The 20050-nt window shown below is 41.3% G+C and overlaps 1 protein-coding gene across 2 annotated transcripts; it reads right to left on the bottom strand.

Moving 5' to 3' along the window:
• Positions 1-200: 200 nt before the first annotated feature.
• On the bottom strand, positions 201-19478 carry LOC139214387 (WD repeat-containing protein 37). Of its 2 annotated transcripts, none has more exons than XM_070845230.1 (14): positions 19366-19478; positions 16441-16608; positions 11522-11618; positions 10365-10460; positions 10162-10226; positions 5956-6091; positions 5487-5558; positions 4776-4820; positions 4032-4108; positions 3678-3918; positions 2778-2919; positions 2475-2609; positions 1278-1392; positions 201-447 (listed from the first exon to the last, which is right to left on the bottom strand). In XM_070845230.1, the coding sequence occupies exons 2-14, from the start codon at positions 16576-16578 to the stop codon at positions 316-318; spliced, it is 1491 nt and encodes a 496-aa protein (XP_070701331.1). In that variant the 5' UTR covers positions 16579-16608; positions 19366-19478; the 3' UTR covers positions 201-315. The 2 variants fall into 2 exon arrangements, with proteins under 2 accessions (XP_070701331.1, XP_070701332.1); XM_070845231.1 differs by having other exon boundaries at positions 3678-3915.
• Between the last annotated feature and the right edge of the window lie 572 nt (positions 19479-20050).

Genomic DNA, 20050 nt, shown 5'->3' with positions numbered 1-20050 from the left:
GCGGTGGTGAGTTAGAGGGCGTGACATGTTCATAGACAGCGAGCGCGAGTCCTTTTTTATTTTCGAAGCTCCAAGTGTCAAACACCGACCTCCTGTAGACTCAAAAGACGGCTGCTAAAACGGCACTATTTTATCCGGCATTGAGTCACTGCTCAAATTGCATCGTTGTTTTGCTAAAACACGTGACAAAACAAAGCATGAAACTGCACTTTCTAAAGCCACCTTTTAAAGCCTGCAGGATGTGAGTGTTTGAAGCTCCAAAGACGGACTTCGGCAGGAGTTTCACTGTGAGGTGACAGCGGCAGCAGGCGGGGGTCATTTCTCCTGCAGCAGGGCGGGGATGTTGATGTTCCAGCCGATGGCCTGCCGGTCGAAGCCGCAGGTGAACAGGTTACAGGAGGTGTTGTCTTCACACCAGGCGGAGCAGCACACCATACGCCTGTGACCCTGAAGCACGACAGGCAACACAGCAGCTGTTAAACCACTGAGGACAAGGACAGGTGAGGTGGACTGGGAAGAGAGAGCACATTGCTCCTGTTTTTAGCCACCCAGCACTGGCTCCTCATTTCCTTCATAATTAAGATACTAAAGATTAGATATTAAGGTTCTTTTACAAACACACCATGCTCTAAACGATGTTATGAACACTATAACACCATCTTACATTTTAGACTCTTTAACCCTGATGCTGAGGCTTTTTAACTGTTCCTAAAGTAGCCAATAAAATGAGCAGGAAGACTGCTTTCAGCTAGATGTGGTTTCCAACAATTAAATTAACATGACTGACTGTGATATTGATGTTTCTAATGCTTGCTCTCCTCAGAAAACTCCGCTGCAAATCAAATAAAGCGGTTTCTAAACTAACAGCCTGCCACAGGCGATCAAGATCGAGTAAGGGATCTGAAGACTTATCTAGCTAGGAATGGCCGGCGAGCACTGACTCCTTAATCGTATGCAGACAACCTGTCAACATGATGACAGCTGATTAAAATGTGATCTGTTTGGAGCAGTAGAATCAATTTACAATAAATAAAAAACAAAGAAAAATGTTGCATAAGAATTAATACAAGTTTCAGGGCTCTGGCTCAACTGCTATATTGAAATTAACTCATATATTGATCCAATCCAGAGCCACAGAGTGATTACACAGCCATTCTATAGTACAGATAAATGGTGGCTTCGAGGTCAGTTCAATAACTCCTGTCATAATGAATGGAGAAGTGTGTATGGAAGCTGTGAGGGGCCAATCGGAGGCACTTCCTCCTCCAGTGACTGACCTGTCTGTTGCTTCGTGGGAGTCGAGCCAGTCGCACCCCGGACATGTCGAACAGCCGGACCTGGCGATTGTCGTGAGGAAGAGCGATGATTTTCTGGTTCACCGACACGCTGATCCTGGACAGGACGACAGCAGGACGATAGGAAGTCAGATCTGAATTGCAGCGTGTTGCATTATCTCCTTCAAATGCAGCAAACCAACTTGACCACAATCACAATAATTCCAAGAGGAATAAATGTATTCTTTTCTTAACAAATGTTCTCATTTTTCAGTGTATTATTTAGTCGACGATGTGTTGGAAAACATTCAACACGCTTGCTTGTTTGGTCCAACCAACAGCTTAAACTTAAAAAAAATGATCTGATTTAAATATTTGGAATTTTAGTTCATCAATAACTTAAAAAATAACTTAGTGGTGACGATTGTTTTCTTCTGTGGATTGACTAATTGTTTCCAATCAACATTCAACATTTACTGCTCAACATTTTAGTCAAACTAAGAATAACAGGCCTATTCAGCTTCCTCTACACGTCAAACATGACTGGAATACAAAGATCAGTTAGATATCAAGCCTACGACCAGACCAGTAACACCAAATTATACCACTAGGTGTCAAACATGACTCAGCCGCTCCCGAGTGGAACAAAATGAGTCTATGAACAAGCACCACAATCAGGACGACTGAACAAACACTAAACTTTTCTTCCTCTAAAGTTTAATGTCAAAAGAAAAAGAAAAAACTATATTGAACTTTAGAGGGTACTTTGAGCTGCTTATCAGATAAACTCTCATACAGAACTGCCTCTCTCTGGTTTGTCTATTTAGTTTAGTTTTACCCAGTGAAATTGTTACCAGACTAGACTTTAGACGCTGTGTACAGACGACGGACACTGAAAACAAACATCAGTAACTTTTCTCGCATTTGCAGCTTTAACAAACATAATATTGTGTTTATCACGTGTCATATTCCTTATTACTAATGTAATAGAAGCTAGTCTGGTTGCTGATGTAGTTGACTTTTCAATTTGCCAAAATGTCTCATAGTAACAAATGTTGTTTTAGTTGATCCACATAAAGTCAAACCTGTTTAAGCTCACGGTCACACACACACACACACACACACACACCGGACAGACAGGGAGCTGAGCCAAGTGTGTCGCTGAGTTTTCATGTATGGGCTTGTTTACAGCTCACTGACCTGTTCACAGCGGAGTCAGTGCGGATGGTTGCTATGGGCGACCTCATGTTCTTCAGGTCCCATACTTTGACGGTTCGGTCATCGCTCCCGGACACCACGTTGTCTCCCACCGTGAACACGGCAGACGTCACCGTGCTGCGAAGGACAAGACAGCAGGGTTGTTTAGACTGGGGGGTACTTTCTGTACTTTATTCCAAATGGATTGTTTTTTCTAAATGTACTGCAAAAAACAGCCTAGCTAGAGATGAGAAGTGGAAAAGATAGCTCTCTGTGTGTGTGTGTGTGTGTGTGTGCCAGACTGACTCGGTGTGACCCTGGAACACGTTGACGGAGTGGATGGACGGGTCTCTGAAGTCCCACAGTCTGAAGGTGGTGTCTCTAGACGAGGTGACCACCAGGCGCTGGGTGGGGTGTGTGCAGCAGTGGGTCAGCTCCTGGTCATGACCTGAGAACACACACACACACACACAATATAAGCACAATCAGACACAATCACTTTCATCCCTTCCGGTTTCTTTCTCCACTAAAAAATTGCCTTTTGTTGTCTCCACAGTTGTTTTTTCCTCTTCTAATTCATCTAGCAGCATCTGCTCTCCTTTAGCTGAATGACGCCGGGATTCAGCGCTGACTTGTTGGGAAACAAACCCCTGCTGTTGCATCTTTGAGTGGGACACTGAATCCCTTGCCAGCTCAAGGTGGTGACAGTTAGACCTCCTTGTTAAGAGCGGGGGTACCATCACTGCCAAAACTGATGCACCAAAAACACACTCACACGTCATTCAACACTTCAGACTTCAATCCAATTCCTCTGTCAAGTGTGTTGAGGCAAAAGTAAAACATTAAATTGTCTAACAGCTACACACGTGAAGTCACTGACGTCTGGAAAAACAAACCCCGACACTTTATTCTGCAGTGATGTTATTGCTTTGGTTACTTGAACAGACATAACAGATTGATTATAGAATACCATAACTGACCAATCAGAAGTGAGTATTCAACAAAGCCGTGTAATAACTGTTAATCACCTAACTTCCTTCAAAACCACTAATGATCCTTAAAAACAAACACAACAGCATGTAAATAAATCACTGTTGGAGATAGTGTTGACATTTTTTCCAATACTGCATACATGTTGCTGGAGTCCAGAGTTTAATAAAGAAGACACACTGATAACAGTGTTACTGTATATTTCCTTTATCCTACCGGTAAGTGAGTGCACCAGCTCCGAGGTCTCCACGTCGTACAGGTTGGCTGCACGGTCCCAGGAGGCCGTCACGACCTGTTTGCCCCCCACCAGCCAATCAGCAGCGATCACCACACCCTGATGGCTGCGCAGAGTTGTGGTCGCCACACGGAGAGAAGGACAGTCGTTTGGACCCTCGACTTCGCCGTCGGCCTCGTCTTTATCCGAAAAGTCCACGTCGTCTTCGCAGGGTGTCTGCTGCTGGAGGAGGAGGAGACGAAAAAAATAAAAGGTCTTAAACCCTCAAAAAGGCATCAGAAACTTGACAAGGAACACAATAACACACACACACACACAGCGTTATGTTTGCTTACACTGATATCAGCGACAGGCTGCGGAGTTGGCAGCTGCACCATGTACCTCCAGATGTGAGCGGTCTGGTCTCCAGAGGCTGAGGAGGAGAGAGATGAAGCAGAAAGTCAACACAACCTGCTGCTGGCTGTGCTCGGGATGACTCGTGATTGGACAGGAGTCGTCCCCATACGTGCCTCTGGGATTCAGATTTGGGGGTGTTCTCTGCCTGTTTCCTACAAATATCTTGTTACTGTGTTTTAGTCACAGCTCAAAGTTTGATGGAAACACAGAACAAGAAAGGATTCATTCAGTGCAAAGTTTGATTCTCTTAATGTCTGCGATACGATCTTGTGTAACTAACTTTTACCATACTTTTAACCATTTCCTTTATCTGCTGGTTTAACGGGTTGTCAGTGAAAGACAGGAACAGCCTGAATTAACTAATCGGTACTCTAAGTCCTTTATTCCTTCTGCCATTAAGCTGCAGAACTCAAACCTTACGCATTTTAATGACTGTTACTCAGTTATGTTTTTATTGTTGCTCTTATCTTCACACTCAGGTACTTCTTTTTGAGAGTTCCGACTGTAACTTATTGTAATTTGTCCCTCCTACTGTCCCTTGTCCTTAATATGCTTTCCTTGACTTAATTATTGATGTATGTACAGATGCATGTGCTGGGAGAGCAACAAATGAATTGCCACGTGGGGATAAATAAAGTTGTCGGAACCTGAATCTTTCAATCCGGGTGATTTCAGACCATTACCTGTTAGAGCCATCTGTTCAGTCGGGTGGAACTTGATGGAGTTCACTGCGGAGACAGAGACACACATGTACAGTATTACGCCATGTCTCCATAGACACTGTTGTTATAGCACTTGTGCTGTTACGCTGACCTTCTTTTCTTTCTGACAGTCGCTACCCTTTTTTCGTGAGTTGAAAAGGGAATAACCATATTGTGAAGAGAGCACTTATTGTACTGTAAATATACTCACAACAATTTTGTAATACTGAGTGCTGTCAGACAAATTCAGCAGGTCAACGTGTTAGAAAACCAAAACAAGAACACCTGAAGGGGTCACTACCACAGACTGTGTAAAAGAAGTGGACGCAGCTGCCGGATCTGAGAAGTGAAGTCCTCTGTGTACTCCACTGTTTCCAAAAAATAAAAAATTAAATTAAATTAATGGAAGTCTATAAAAAAAAAAAATCAACCCAACTTCTCACTTGATTTATTAGCTCAGTAAACATGACTTTATGGTCTCGTTCGCTAGTTTACAGTCTTCTTCAATACAGCACGATGTTCATTTAGTGAATTATGGTCCCATTTAGAGGGAAAAAACCCTCAAAAAAAAAACTAGAGGCTTCAAGACGGCAGTCCGTGATATCATAGATGCTACTTCTTTTATACAGTCTGTGGGCACTTTGATACTTATTGTATCTTATCTTTTCGTATAAATGTACTACACATTTCTACCTGATCCTTGGTGGCCCATGTATTTGAGGAGGCATTTTCCCGTCTCAATGCTCCACAGCATGGCAGAGTGGTCTGTTCATACACATCATGGGCACAAAGCAGACAGAAATTATAAATAGGGTTTTTACTATTGTTCTACATTCAGAGGTTTTTAAGTGCACGCATGCCTGCACAGAGTTTGACGTATTAATTTGTCATTGTTCCGTAAGTTAAATCTTTTTTCTTCTCTGTTTTCTCAGTGTGAAAACAGAGAAGAAAAAAGGGGTACTCTGCGGGATGAGTTGTGTTTTGTTTCTGTTCTTAAATTAAATGTCAGAAGGGCAGAGAGAGTTAAAAAACGGAGATGTGTTAAAGACAAAAATAACAAAAGATTAAGCCAAAGAAAGGAGAAAAAAAAGTCAGGAGAAGAAGACATTTGAGGAGAAAATGTGACTCACTGTAGGAAAGATAATGAAAATGAGTGAAATACCTGCAGACGCTGTACCGAGCACCACGGGTTGCGTCCGTGTGACGCTCAGATCCCAGATGCCGTCTCTGTGGCCCACATACTCCCTGACCAGCTGGCACACCGCCCTGGAAGTGGTCGCTTTGAAACTGGAAACAATCTGACAACCAACATCAGACCCATGTTAACACAGAAGGAAATCACAGACATGCAACGAACCCGACAGGGTACCTACACATTTCACTTCTCAAACTGACTCTGTCTACGGGGGGGGGGGGGATTAAGACTAATTTGTCTCTTGTGACAAGTTTTAGCACATTCCCACATTTACTGATATCAAATTGACAAACAGTCTTTTGGTAAAATTGAGGATTAGAAATTGGCAGTTTGGGAACGAAGATGTGTGACTCAGTCAAATTTGTGGCTTCAAATGAAATTGCATCAATCAATAAATCCATAAACTAAATTCTTTTAAGGAAACCCTAGTCTAATAGAGACTTTTTGTTTATTTCAGAAACATTTTAAAGCCTGCCAATGATCTTGAATTTTAATTTTCCAGTTTTTTTTTTTTTCAGAACTGTGTAGGAACCCTGCTCTGATAAAGGGAGGAAGCGGGTCAGCAGAACTGAACTGAGGAGCTGCTCAGCGGGGTCCGTGTAGTATGCCAGGGCTAAGAAGCTTCGGGTGACAAAGGCATTACTCATATCAGTCCTGGGTTCACGAGGTTTTACCACAACAACAACAAAAAAAAAAAAATCTTTACTGGCATTTGTTTTAAGCTTGTCTGAACACATGCTGGGTGGAGCGGTCGTTAGGGATGCACCAGTACCATTCTTTTCAGACCAGGTTCTTACATTTGAGTATAAAAGTATAAAATATAAAACCATTACACTTGTGTCGGTATCAGCTGTCACTCTGCTGCTGTTTAGATTTCAGGAGACAGAGGCTGCAACATCGTCTCACTCTGAGATAGACTCTAGATATCATAGGAGGAACTGTTATAAAGGACTATAACGGCTAAAACCCACTGGGCCCTCCCAGAAGTGGCTCTGCGCTCCGCTAAAGGTACACGCTATGTCCGTTTTTGACAAAAGCCGTGGTCACGTCAAGCAGCACAGAGCAGATAAGGCATGCAGGAAGTCAAGCTAATAATCCAGTAAGTTTTCAAAGTAAAAGCCCCTGTGCAGACTTTGATTGTATAAGCCACCAGGCCAGAGGTTAAGCAGTCAGAGGGATTATTAACACCATGGATGACAAGAGGTTCATCTTGGATCTGGAAAAACACTTTCTCGCTGTCTGTAGGCTACAGCACAACAAAGTAGTAGACATATACAAGACACATACTCGAACCAGACAAAATGAGAAACGCAGCCCGTTTGCTCATGTTAGAAGCACAAAAATCACAGGAATCACTAAAGTCGGAGAATGCTCCGCTTCTGAAACACTCCCGATGGGATTTAATGCTGCGTGGAGAATGAAACAAAACCTGACAGCAGCTGGAGCACAAAGCAGACGCGCCCTGATGATTACTGGGGTAAAATTAATTGTTAGTAACGGGCGTATCTTTGTTCCTTCTTCTTTAGTGTCACTAAAATGGGTGTTAATCATCCATGTGAACCTGACCCACAAACGCCAACTTCATGTATTATAGTAGCACAACTGTCAGGACTGAGGACAGAGCGCTCTCCTGTGTCTGTCTGTGAGAGAGAGAGTGACAAAGAGGGGAAGAAAGGTGGACTGCTGCACCCAATGTTTCTGAAAGTTATCAAACTCTGATTGTTGCTTTGACAGTTTTTGTTGTGCCCACCCGGACCCCAGAAAAACCCACGGGTGGGTCAGGCTGCTGGCCTGTCGTGAAAATAAATACACTTCTCTTCTCGTTTACAGCACGTTGAAGGAGGCGGAGCCGCTCGAATGCCACTTGTAGTATGAGGCACAGTTGCACTGGAGTAGTTTTACAAGAACACAGTTTCAGACCTGATACCGCATATCAGCTTTGGTGCATCCCTAGTTATCGCATACCCCACCGATCTGGTGTTTCAAGAGATTTAAAACAAACACCGTCAATGAGCAGTCAACCCAGATCTGGTATCAACACAAATGCAGACACATTAAGTATCTGTTAAATATGTTCCATTTACCATATCAGGATTACTATGAATGCAATAAAGAAAGAAAGATCTAGCAGGGGGAGAGGGGTCAAAAAAATCCTGAGTTATGGTGAAACGGAAGAAACTGATGAGTAATAATAATTATCAGTTGTATCAAGATGTTTACATTAAAGATGGGGATGATACAAACTGGACTCTTGGTTCGTTTTGGACACAGACCACTAAATAAGTTCCAACTGAAAGGGAGCAGGAGAGCACAAAGAACGGCGTCATTCATCTGAAACCTCAGGCTACACACAGAACGGAGCACATCTGTCGAATTTGTTATCTGTTGCAAAGATATTAAAGCAAGAAATTACAGTCAAAATAAAAACAGATGGAACAGAGGAAAACTGAAGATATGATAAGGACCATTGCTAGGCATGGTGGGAACATCAAATTATTTAAAAAAAATCTGTTAAGTTGTTGGTTTTTATAGTATATTCTATGCTATCTGAATGCAAAACAGTGTGTTTTTTTGTTATATTCATGGTCAATGTGACAATGTGAATATTAGTCATAAACCGACTCTGGATGAACAGCGAACGATGATAAATCCAGAACTTGTTCAACAGGTAACACTGGTGCAATATTTTGCATTTAAAAAAAGCAGCAACTGGAGGGGCTGGAGGGTTTAAGGAAACGCGAAGCATCGCAAATAAGCTTAAAGTAACTGGCTGAGCGGTGGATCTAAGGCACCCGACAGTTAGTGCTCTACACTTTTTAGCTCCAGTGTGCAGTCTGCCATAGCCACATCAAGATTCTGCTTGTTTTACGATCAAGAAATCAGTTAATCAGACAGATTTTCAAATTAATAACAAGGGAATAACCTTAGTTATGGAAACAACTGCAAAAGTTGAATTTGAAAAAGATACTGTATGTACAGTGAGTACAAAAGTCACTTTTTTTTTTAAATTAATAAATTAGAATAAATAATAATAATGTGCCAAACCCTGGTGTTATGCTTTTCTATGCAGAATATAGGCCAACACATTGTTATGAAGTTTTAGTATCAGCTTCAAAAATCCTGTCTAGATTGGACTAAATCTCTGTGGTTGAGGCAGAAATGAAGAAAGAGAATATCTCAATCTCTGGGCAAATAAAACCAAAACATACTGAATTCACATGGCATCAACAGTAAGTGAGGAAATCTGTTGTTTTTTGTTTTTTTTTTATTTGTGTGAACTGACTTCTTTAAAGCCTCTATATCTGATAAATCTCTGACAGATAAAAAAGGACTCAAATCTCTGAAAGTATGTTAATATTAAGAGGATTAAAAAAGAATAAATAAAAGCAAAATCTGATATGGCAAAGCACTTTTCGGCAGACCACACACTGCCTTAATGATCTAAAGCAGCCAACAAATCCTCCTCCACCTCGAGTACTTTATTAATCAAGGCGCAAAAAGCATTTTGAGGTAACAACTGCTTCATGTTAAAGATGTCTCCGTAGTGTACCATTATGTGAATGCCGACAAGGAGCCAAATCAAAACCAAGAGGGCGCAACTGAAAAAGCCTGTTAGTGAGATAATAAAGTCGGATTTTATCTCACACAGAAACTGATAGAAAAGCTCAAACTCCTACATTTGAATGACCAAGTCTCTTGGGGAGGGAGTGTCGACCCCCTGGCTGGGCTGTTCATGCATATTGGCACACAAGGGGGAGAAATCAACAAGTTACCCATGAGTCTCCACCCCACAACTCCCAGCTGGTTACGCTGAAGTTGCGGGATCCACCTACTCTGGCATGGCAAGAGTTTGAACGCGGCTACGAGCAAAAAAAAAAAAGGTGAAAGAAGACAGCATTTCTTTTCTTTAACATTGGAAAGTCATGTGATGGCACACTGGTGAGCTAGAAAACTGTGAAGACAATTTACCAATGAAACCTTCTCACATTTTGAATTCTATCTTCTCTGACACTAGTCAATGGAAAGTTTTATCGAAGCATTGCATCTACAAGAATGCTTAGATTAAACCAGTAAAGCAGACGTCAACCTATAATACATACAACAATGATTTCCTTGTATCTGAACAGTTCTTAGAAATGTGTTGCACTGGCGAAGAGATCAAACAGTGGTTACCTTGCTTGTGGACGCCTTGTAGGTCGTCTTTAGTTTTTGTGACAGCTGGCTTGTGCTGTGGCTCGCTGTGGATTGTCAGAAATATATAAAGATGAGAATTAAGCAATTCATATAGACAATTCACAATATATACAAGCTATTTGAAACACTTAATAAAATGTACATAAATCTAAAGGGTGAGTGGAGAGTGAAATACGTCTCACCTTTTGTTTTCAGCGCTCCTTTGGCTAAATCTGCCCCTTCGAAGGTTTGACCTTCTGCAGCCAGACGATCGTTCAGCGTTTCGATTTCTCGGCGCACTGACAGTCAAACAGGTCGTGTGTTAAAGGACAGACAGCAATGAGACCAACTGCATTGATCATTAAAAAGGCGTTAATGTGCAGTTCTAGCACAGGTTTCCCTGCCATCATTGTGTTAATAGCAATATTGATTTCTGTAAACTATTATTCTGCTTTTAGTAGCAAGAAGAATCTTTGTGAAAAAAAAAATACACCTTAAATGCAGTATTTGTACATATTTTGGGTTTAAAATGACTAGAAGGCACAAACATTTTTGGAACTGGTCCAAGAAATCACCTCAGCTAGCCAACATGAAACAGCGTGCAGTGGCTGTAATGTAATCCTTTAAGGCAATGTTGGCCAAACAAAGAACGGCAACTACACGTGCTTGTTTTTGCCACACAGCGTTTTAGAAAGGATCCCTACAGAAGTACACCAGTATGATCCCTTTTCCAGACTCCATTGACAAAAACAGCAATTTTATCTAGTGGATCACAGGAGTTGTTGGTCTAGTTGCTTAGAGTCACAGCAAGACTGTAACTCACTCTTTAAAACACCAAAGTCACACAATTACACCAACTACTGATTAAGACAGAAGCAGACCAGCAACTCCCATATTCTGACAGGTAAAGTTATCGTTTTGTCAGTGGAGTCTGGTAGCTGTGAAGAGAGCGATACATACATACATGATTTTGGATTTCCAACCAAAAATATGTAAAAACAGGGCCATGGTTTAAAACTACTGTTGTCTTTTAAGCAATGCAATTGTTCATTCTTATCACAGAAAATTAAATAGATGTTGTAATCAAAATATTTCTTTACTGAAATCCTTTATTAGTTGATAATGGATGGTTAAAAACAAGTGGGTCTCACAGCCCTATGGCGTACTATGAAGCGTCAAGGTTATAAAAACAGAAACTGTTTGACACCACAGCTAGGTGATGAAAAAAAAAAAAACTGGCCACAGTGCCCTTCAATTTGTTCCCGTCAAGCTGCAGAGTAGCACTGGCTCTGTCTACTGTTTGTGTTCATGGACCACAGTTAAAACCAAAGCAGCACTTTCTGCCTTCGTGATGACTTACATTCCAGGTTTTCTATGTAGAGGTTTTCGAACTCCCTCTCGATCTGACTGAACAGGTCCAGCAGATTGCTCCTCAGAGACAGAGGCAGTTTGGAGTCCTGCGGTGAGAGAAAAGGAGAACATGAAACAACCTGCAAACATGACATGTTTGTCACTGAGGAGAGAGCCGTGAAGAGTGTGGGGGTGGTGTCAAACACTGTGGGTCCCTATTTTATATAAGTCATTGGGCCTTTATGTGACATAAACATTATAGGATCCATCACTGAAAAAGCAGATTTACCAAAAGAAACCCACTCAGACTAATTTTTCTGAATATATACAAATCACTAAGGTCTGGTCTATGTACTAAAATAAGATATTATGGAGATGAGACGAGGCAGAAAGACTTTTCACACACAGTGAATTACTGTTTCAGGCTAAAACAGCAAAGAAGCAATAAAAAGTACCCATACAAGGAAATGAATCAGTAAAAAGGGTTACGGAGCACAGGAGATGCCTACAGACGGGCCTTAAACTTTAGCCTGTTGGCTTGAGGAAGCAAACATAACATTAATTCCTGTGTGCCAACACACAATGTTTCGCAAGAGTTTAAAAAAGGAAATAATGGGCTGGATGTCATTTATCTTGTTGAAAGTAGGCACTTTTAAAGGGTAACTTCAGTATCTTTAAACCTGGGACTTATTCTTACATATTTTGGGTATGACAACATTACAGAAATGATCTTTACAGAAACAGACCTCTAAGAGCCTTGTGGTTTAACCAGAAATAGTTATATCGCTCTTTTCTAAGCCACCAGACTCCATTGATCAAAACAGTAATTTTACCGCACAGGACACAGGAGTTGCTGGTCTACCGCTGCTTTGACTAGTTAGTTTGTTTGTGTTGTTGTGTGACTTTGGTCTTATAAAAGGTTAGTTCACATCCAACACAATATTTGTGTAACAAACAAACTAACCAATCGAGGCAGCAGCAGGCCAGCAACTCACATGTTCTGAGGGGCAAAATTGCTGTTTTTGTCAACAGAGTCTGGCGGCTTTGAGAATGGCGAGAGCCAAAATTACCCTTTAAGTATTCAAAACTCACATATTGCATGTGGTGTGATATGTACAACATTCAATAAAAACAGATTCTGTATATAATTCATATATAATTTATGACAGCTGACTTGGTCATCGTTTACATATTACAAGCTGATGATGACCACAGCTCATAATATCCTTTATGGAACAAAACAATAGAGAAAAATAACAAAAAGTTGCTGATTTTGTGCCTCAAAGTCCGTTTAAAAAAAACACTACAAACTACAAAGTATTTCTACTGCGATTGGTGTTTTTACAATTAATTTTCAGATGGATTTTAGTATTATCCATTCATACAATTCTATTCATTTAAGCCCATTCAAAATACAGATAAAATTGCCAATTCTTAGAAAAAAAAAAAAACGTAAACTACAAGCCTACACAATGCCATACACTTGTGTGGGCTTGAGTAAATAGTTTTAACTTGTCTGCACTTCTGCACAGTTTATCAGTCAATCTTGCTGTGACAGAGTTGACACAAACAGGAAGCGGGCCACATCTCCTCAATGCTTTGTCCGACCGTGATGAAACCACTCAGAGCGTAGAGCGCTTTGTACCTGATAACAGCGTACTCCGCATAAACCACTCTTGCTTGGGCTGCATTGCTGCTCGCAGCTATATTTCCTTAAGAGACCAGTGAAGTGTGCTGTTGGCATTCACGGGCCGATGTTGGCAGCATAAAGGGGTATAGTGCCACATCACAAAAAAAGACTGACTGAGAAGAAAGGCAGCAGCACAAGGTGGGGGGTGCATGACGACACTGGTATGTTGCACAAGGCCTGACATGCATCGACAAAGAGGATGTCGGAGCAACTCTTAAGAAGAAATAAAACTCAGAGCTCATGTGTGGAGCAGCTTGTTTGAAGCATTTGCTTGGCTGATTTAGTTTAAGCAGGTGAAAGTAATTGAGGCTGAACCAAACATATGAAATCAGGAAGAAGTCCAGATTTATTTCTAACTGGACAGTGTGGATGTAACCGCACTAGGGGTGTCCATGACTAGTCGAATCTGATTCATTAAGTCTTACCTATACATTGAAAAACCAGCCATTTAAAATGCGCCCACAAATCTCCTGTTTACCTATTTTTGACTAGGAAGGAAGGCAGGTGAGGTGTGCGGCGCTGTCCACAGCACTGAACAGAGCGGAGATGGACAGACAGACTGACACGTCGTCCATGTCCACCAAAGCCCTTTCTTCCCCAGCTGAAATCGCCAGGCGCCTGAGAGCGGTTTGGAGGCGCACTGTTTTATCAACTGAGACACTCTGCTCCGCTATGATGTGGAATATTCACACAAGTAACAGAGTTGTGGATATAGTGGTAGTCTGGGGACGTCATATGGACCTGACATGGAGACCAGCAGTGTTCATTTCTCAAGTAAAATCAGACATTCAGCGCCCCCATACAGCCCAGATGGAGCAATCCTTTGTTTCAGAACTGCCACTGCGATAATTCGACTGTAACATCAGGAGTCAAATCAGGCTCCTTAGATGGTACTGGTGTTAAACAACTATTTGGGTGCACCCCTAGACTGCACCAAATACAAAAGACAGAGAAGTCTACTATTCCACTTTAGTAATATAAAACCTGCTGTTGGTGCGATTGAAATAGAGGAATCACTTTTCAGAACCACCACACAACACCTCTATATACTAATTAACCTACACAACTAAAGCTAGCTCTAAAAACTATCAGGGGAGTTACACTACTGTCTGAAACAGGGGGGGCTGGACACCTGAAACTTACCTCCATCCTCATGAAGGACTCCAGATTATCAGAGGACTGGGACCAGAGTGAAAAAACAACAAGTCATGAGGAAGGGATTACACTGTTTGCACCATGTTTGGCTCAAAATCCAGAATAACTCGCTCTCTAATTCAGTTTCCACCTCCAGGTAGGAAGGTTTGCAAGTTCTTCAGTATAAAATCTAACTGGTCTCATTTCTTCCCTTTTTCACAGCGAAACATTTTGACTTTTTCATAGGAGGAGAAACACGGGTGCAAGTAATAACATTAACGATTCAAGTTTCCCTGTGAGCAGCTAACTAGAGTTCAGGCATCATCAATCTTATTTTGTACACCTGTGTTTTCCTGCTGTGAAAAAGGTCTGTGGCCTTTATAGACAGAAAATAGCACCTCATTTATCAACAGGCGCTGAGTACAGGTAAGATAAACTAAGGTTTAATGTTTACATTTTCTTGCTGCACAAGAGTTTTGCACAGTAATAATTCAAAGAAGCACTTTAATGCTGATTCATATAAGGTTTGACAGGGGTTGACTGTCTGAATTCACATAGTTGTTATATATTTAATAATAAATTACAGGTTAAATATAGTCCTGTTCAGTCCTGCTGCCACTGGTGAAAATTCAAGTTCGGCCATTTTAGCCATTAAAAGCTGAAACTTTCTTCCTGATAAGGGAACAAAATAACAACAAAACATCCAAAGTGCATCAAAAAAATCTGATTGTGATACAATAAGTTGATGCGAGATGCGAAGAAAGTGCATAAAGCTTAGTAAAAAGATAAAGATACACACACGCACAAGTATATAAAACCTATTTACAAAGTGGTAATAAAGTTGACGAGCTTTTTATGTGCGTAAATGTTTGTGTTAACACGTCATGTATTCGGGCTCCCATGAGGACAGCATTTGTTCATATTCACTGCCTGATCACCACGTAGAAAGACACAGCTAAAAGTCGTGCAGCCTCTCTTTGGGTTTATCTTAGAACAATAAAGGAGCATGCCGCTGATTTCACGCATGAGGCTCGACAAGTACTTCAGAGGCCGTGGAAACAGCGCACTGTAACACCTCTGGAGGGGCTTGGTCAAGGTCATGTCTTCGGTTTCACATCTTCACAGAGGGTCTACGTTTGAAGTGGAAGTAACATAACGTTTCTTGTTCTTTACATGTACTTGTAAAGTAAAGTACATGTAAGGCAATAAAGGAATCTTGAATCTTGAGAGTTGAATTAACAGAAAATGTGCGATGTGTACTGCGATCTGTATAATGACATGGCCTGTAATGGGACATATTGCACAGCCTTGTGTGCCACTGTCACAAACACAGCTGGATCGTCATCTTCAAATATTCGACCATCTGTCTTCTTATCAACTCCTTGGTCATAACAGAATATAGTTCACTACTGCTCGTGTTAGTAAGACCGTGACCTCGGTGCTATGATAAAGGCAGAGTAAAACATCCAACTGTATTCATATGAATGACGGTTTGGTCGACACTTCCTTTGTGCCATAAAAATGGCGTTAAATTCAGTGTAAACTTTCCCCATTACACAAGTCTTAATCTATGAGTAGTGTAGTCAACGCTTTTTCCCTTTTAAATTAAATTAAATGTAATTAAATGTAATTAAATTCAGGTAACTGTGCTTACCCAGCATTCCAGCAGTAATTCAGTTCCTTGTTAGCTGGCCAGAGTGAATCCTAGCAGAGCAATAACTCCAGAGAACTAGGAAATGGGACCACTGATGTAACCGATCCACCTGAGTGAGGCGCAAATGTCTAAGCCTGTTCTGAATCCATCTGTTTTAAACACGGAGTTAAAATGACCTTAGGGCCATCATGCTCAGTAATTGTGGCACGCTTAAGCCAGCGACAATACAAACCATTATGTGCCCTCTAAACGAGTGCATTAAAACCTAATTGGCTTAGGCTTACAACTAGAGTGCTTATGTGTGCTGACAGCAACAGCAGGACGACATGCTAATGATGACAGACGGGGGAGGAGTGTAGTTTGACACTTCCAGAGGAGCGCTGACGATCTAAATACTCCCTCCGCACTTTGCCCTTGTGTACTTTCACTACGTAAACGAGCGAGTCGTCACCTGTCCCTCCAGCATGTCCCTCTGCAGACCCGAGCGGTCCTGCTCGGTGCTGTTGGTCCTGCGGATCGACAGGCTGTGGGACTTCCTCTTCTGCTTGGCCTGACGGGCGGCCGCGCTGCTCCCGCTCTCCACCGGCATCCCTCCTTCCAAAGCTGATGAAACCACAGTCTGAAAGAAGAACAAAATGGTAGGAAAGAAAGTGACCAAAGGGAGAGAGAAGAAATCCTCTGTGGCAACGACTACACACGGCGCACTTGGCAGCGGTTGTATTTGGCAGCTTCCACGTGTGAATGTGTGAAATTACAAAGTGAATGGGTGTGAGACAGAGTGCTGTTAAGTGTGCAGGCTCCTCAAGCCCTCCGTGGGTGCCTTAAGGTGAAACATTACTGGGACAGAAACTGAAAAGCGTGCAACAGTAACAGAACCTTTTCTTTCTGTTTCCAAAAACAGGGAACTGTCTGAGTGCAAACCAGAGTTTTTGTTGGAAAAAGCTCAAATGGTCTCAATCAGGTTTGAGGCAAGATGGAGGAAAAACTTCAATTAAAATATTCAGAAGAAGAGTCTTCTATCTTCTAATTAATATTCATCGCATTGGACTGTAAGACATTTAAATATTCTAGTAAGGTAACAAATTTTCACAACCAGTGAATCTGCTGATTATATTTTCAATGAATGTATTTATGGTGAATACGATGAAATAAAATGTGAAAGACACCCATCCTAAATTCCTAGAGCCTATTGTATAATCTAGATTATTTTAACGGTCCAGTCAAAAGATGTTAAACCTCAGGATGAAATTAAGTATTCATTTTTTAAAAGGTTCAACAGTTCATTTACATGTCATTCAACAACGCAGGGTCGCTAAACGAAACGCAAGTTGCAGTCCCTTTATGTCGCACAATGAAAACGATTTTTATGGCTGACTGCGCAGGATGAATTGAGGAGTCTTACAGCCTGAGGAAAGAAGCTGCTCTGTGGTCTGGTGGTGCAACAGCGGATGCCTCTGTACATCTCTTGCCATACAGCAGCAGGGTAAACAGGCTGTCGCTGGGGAGGGTTTGGGATAAAATGCCTCACATTTGTCCAGAATTTAGGGTGTCGTTTCAAAATGTTTGGTTTACTGGCAAAGACAGCCAGAGACTATCCACATAGTTGCAAATTACTTTTCCATTAATTGACTTATTGCTTAATTGTCTAAGCTTTAAGTATGACTGATTAAAAAACAGACATAGCAGCAAATCCTCACATTTAAATAAGATGAACCAGTTGGATTTTAATGTACTCAAGCTTCATAAATGACTTGTTTGGTTAGCAGACATTTCTGGATCATTCACAACTTATCTTTTCATCACAGCAGCTCATTGCAGTAAATCACTTTGATAGCTACGTTTTCAGTCTATCAGACCTTCATCAGAGCACACATGAAACAACAGTGGACCATCCCATTCCAGTCATTGGCAGCATGTAGAACACCTGTGTGTACCCTGATGGCAGCGGCTCCACCTCTTGGGAATTGTAGTTTGAGTATTAGTTGTGGCACTGTGGCATACAAATGGGGGCCATATTTTGCAATAAATTACAGAAAACAGCGTAGAGCATAATTAGCACAGGAGAAAACTTGAATGCAAAAACAGGAAGCATCTTGTAGCCATAAGAAGAAGAGTAAATGGGAGGAATCGGGCATAAGGCCGTCACAAATCAGACATCACATCATATCTGTGCAGACAAGAGAACTCAAGGAGCATGTAAAAAGACTCCTAACGGGAAAACTTTTGCCTGATCTTGGATGTCTAAACACAGGAGTTAACCATGTGTTGTGATAAGGATAAATCACATCTTTTAAAGGAGCTAAAAGAGTCTGCTTTGGATCTGCCTTAATGTTGGCTCGCACAGCTTATTATGTAAGTTAGGGCGTCTTCTAAAAACAAAGAGGGGAGGATCCTTAAATTGCTGGACTAATGTAAGGATCGGATGTCAAAGTGAGCCAGTGTTTAAGGATGGCGTTCTGAAGAATTTGCAATCTTTGTGCTAGCAGCACCTTAGCAAATATTAGACCATGTCATCATCCTGCATCATCACAGTAGTTCAGACATGATTTAGAGACCTGAACTAAGTTATCATGAATCATAACATTGAAAAAACTTCCCATACTATTAAAATGATATATAACAAAAGCTTTTCAATATCTTGCCCATTACTAGCTGTAATCTTTCACACTTTAAAGCCTGTAGGTTGTGTCACAATCCATTTCTATAGATTTATGCATAATAATAACTGTTAAAAATCAATGTGAATCTCTCTTTAAGTCTTTGAGATGGTATAACACTTCTTATATATTGTTTAATTCAAAAACACACACAGGAGCTCCTATTCTGTGCATTCACAGGAAGAAGGGGTCATTGTTATGGGTGCTCCTTTCACAGTAAACACACCACACATTAGCCTGGCTCCATCTGTCACACGTATTTGCCCTTGACCTGACATGAGAGGATCTCTGAACACATGAAGAATGAGGTGTTTTTCTATCACCAGACAGCCTGTAAACATTAAAACACATTACAGCTTCTGGCAAATGTCTCTTTCATGAAGGAACAGGCTGGTTTAGCTGTCAGGCTGGTTCTTAGTTCCTCTTGCTGGCTGTCACTGTGACCCAAAGATGAGAGGGCAATGACAAAAAACCCATTAGGCTACATTGTGCTGCGTTTAAAAGCACGTTAAAGGGAAATCGTAGAGTCAAAACAATCCCCTGACTGTGTGTGAGCGTTAACATTTGCAAGTCCAGACAATGTTAGCCTTGTTCTCAGCACAGCTTTAAGCTAGGCTAAGCTAAACTAAGCTACCGTTATCCATATTAGCTGGTGGTGCCAGGCATGCTAACATGCTAACGGAAAGACAACCTTCCCCCAAAGATGGAGTCCAACTCACCAGAGAGTCTACAAATACGCAGGTTTATTCCGGGATGTGGTGGGAAATGTCGTCCTTTGTAACATTTTCTTCAAAGTGCGATGATCTTGCCCGGAATCCGTGTTGACAGTTGACGCTCCGCTACGCGAGAAAAGATAACGAAGCCAATTCCGGCTGGGGTTTTTTCACAATAAAAGCCGCACGTATAGAAACCATACTCTACTCAAAATTGGTTAGTTTCTTGTGTTCTTTGGTGTCACCACGTCAGTGCTTAAAACAAATAACGTTAAACAGGTTTTGATAAACAAATGACATCTTCTAAATTCGGCAAACTAATAACTCACCAAGGGGCTTCAAATTAGTAAATATAATCAATATTAACAGCCGCATATACAGTATACACAACTGGGCAATGTTAATTTGAGCGTATTCAACTACCCTTTTGGAAAAAGTGTAATTGTATTGCTGCTGTATACACTTCATAACGAATAGCATACATGCCGAATTAAAGATTTCTTATTGAAGATTTCTACAACATGTCAAGTTAGTAACTTGCTGTGTGTATAATTTGACAGACGCAAGGAAACGCTGAAATTGTTTAATTCCATATAGAGTTTTGTCATGTACGTTTGGGGGCTATGCTGCCTAATGAGAAACTTTGCAATGACCTCAGAAAACGCACTAGAGGAAATTAAAATAAAAAAGG

Source organism: Pempheris klunzingeri, chromosome 15 (assembly GCF_042242105.1).
Source record: "Pempheris klunzingeri isolate RE-2024b chromosome 15, fPemKlu1.hap1, whole genome shotgun sequence".
In the NCBI taxonomy this organism is placed as follows: Eukaryota; Metazoa; Chordata; class Actinopteri; order Acropomatiformes; family Pempheridae; genus Pempheris; species Pempheris klunzingeri.
This window is presented reverse-complemented; position numbering and strand designations above follow the sequence as displayed.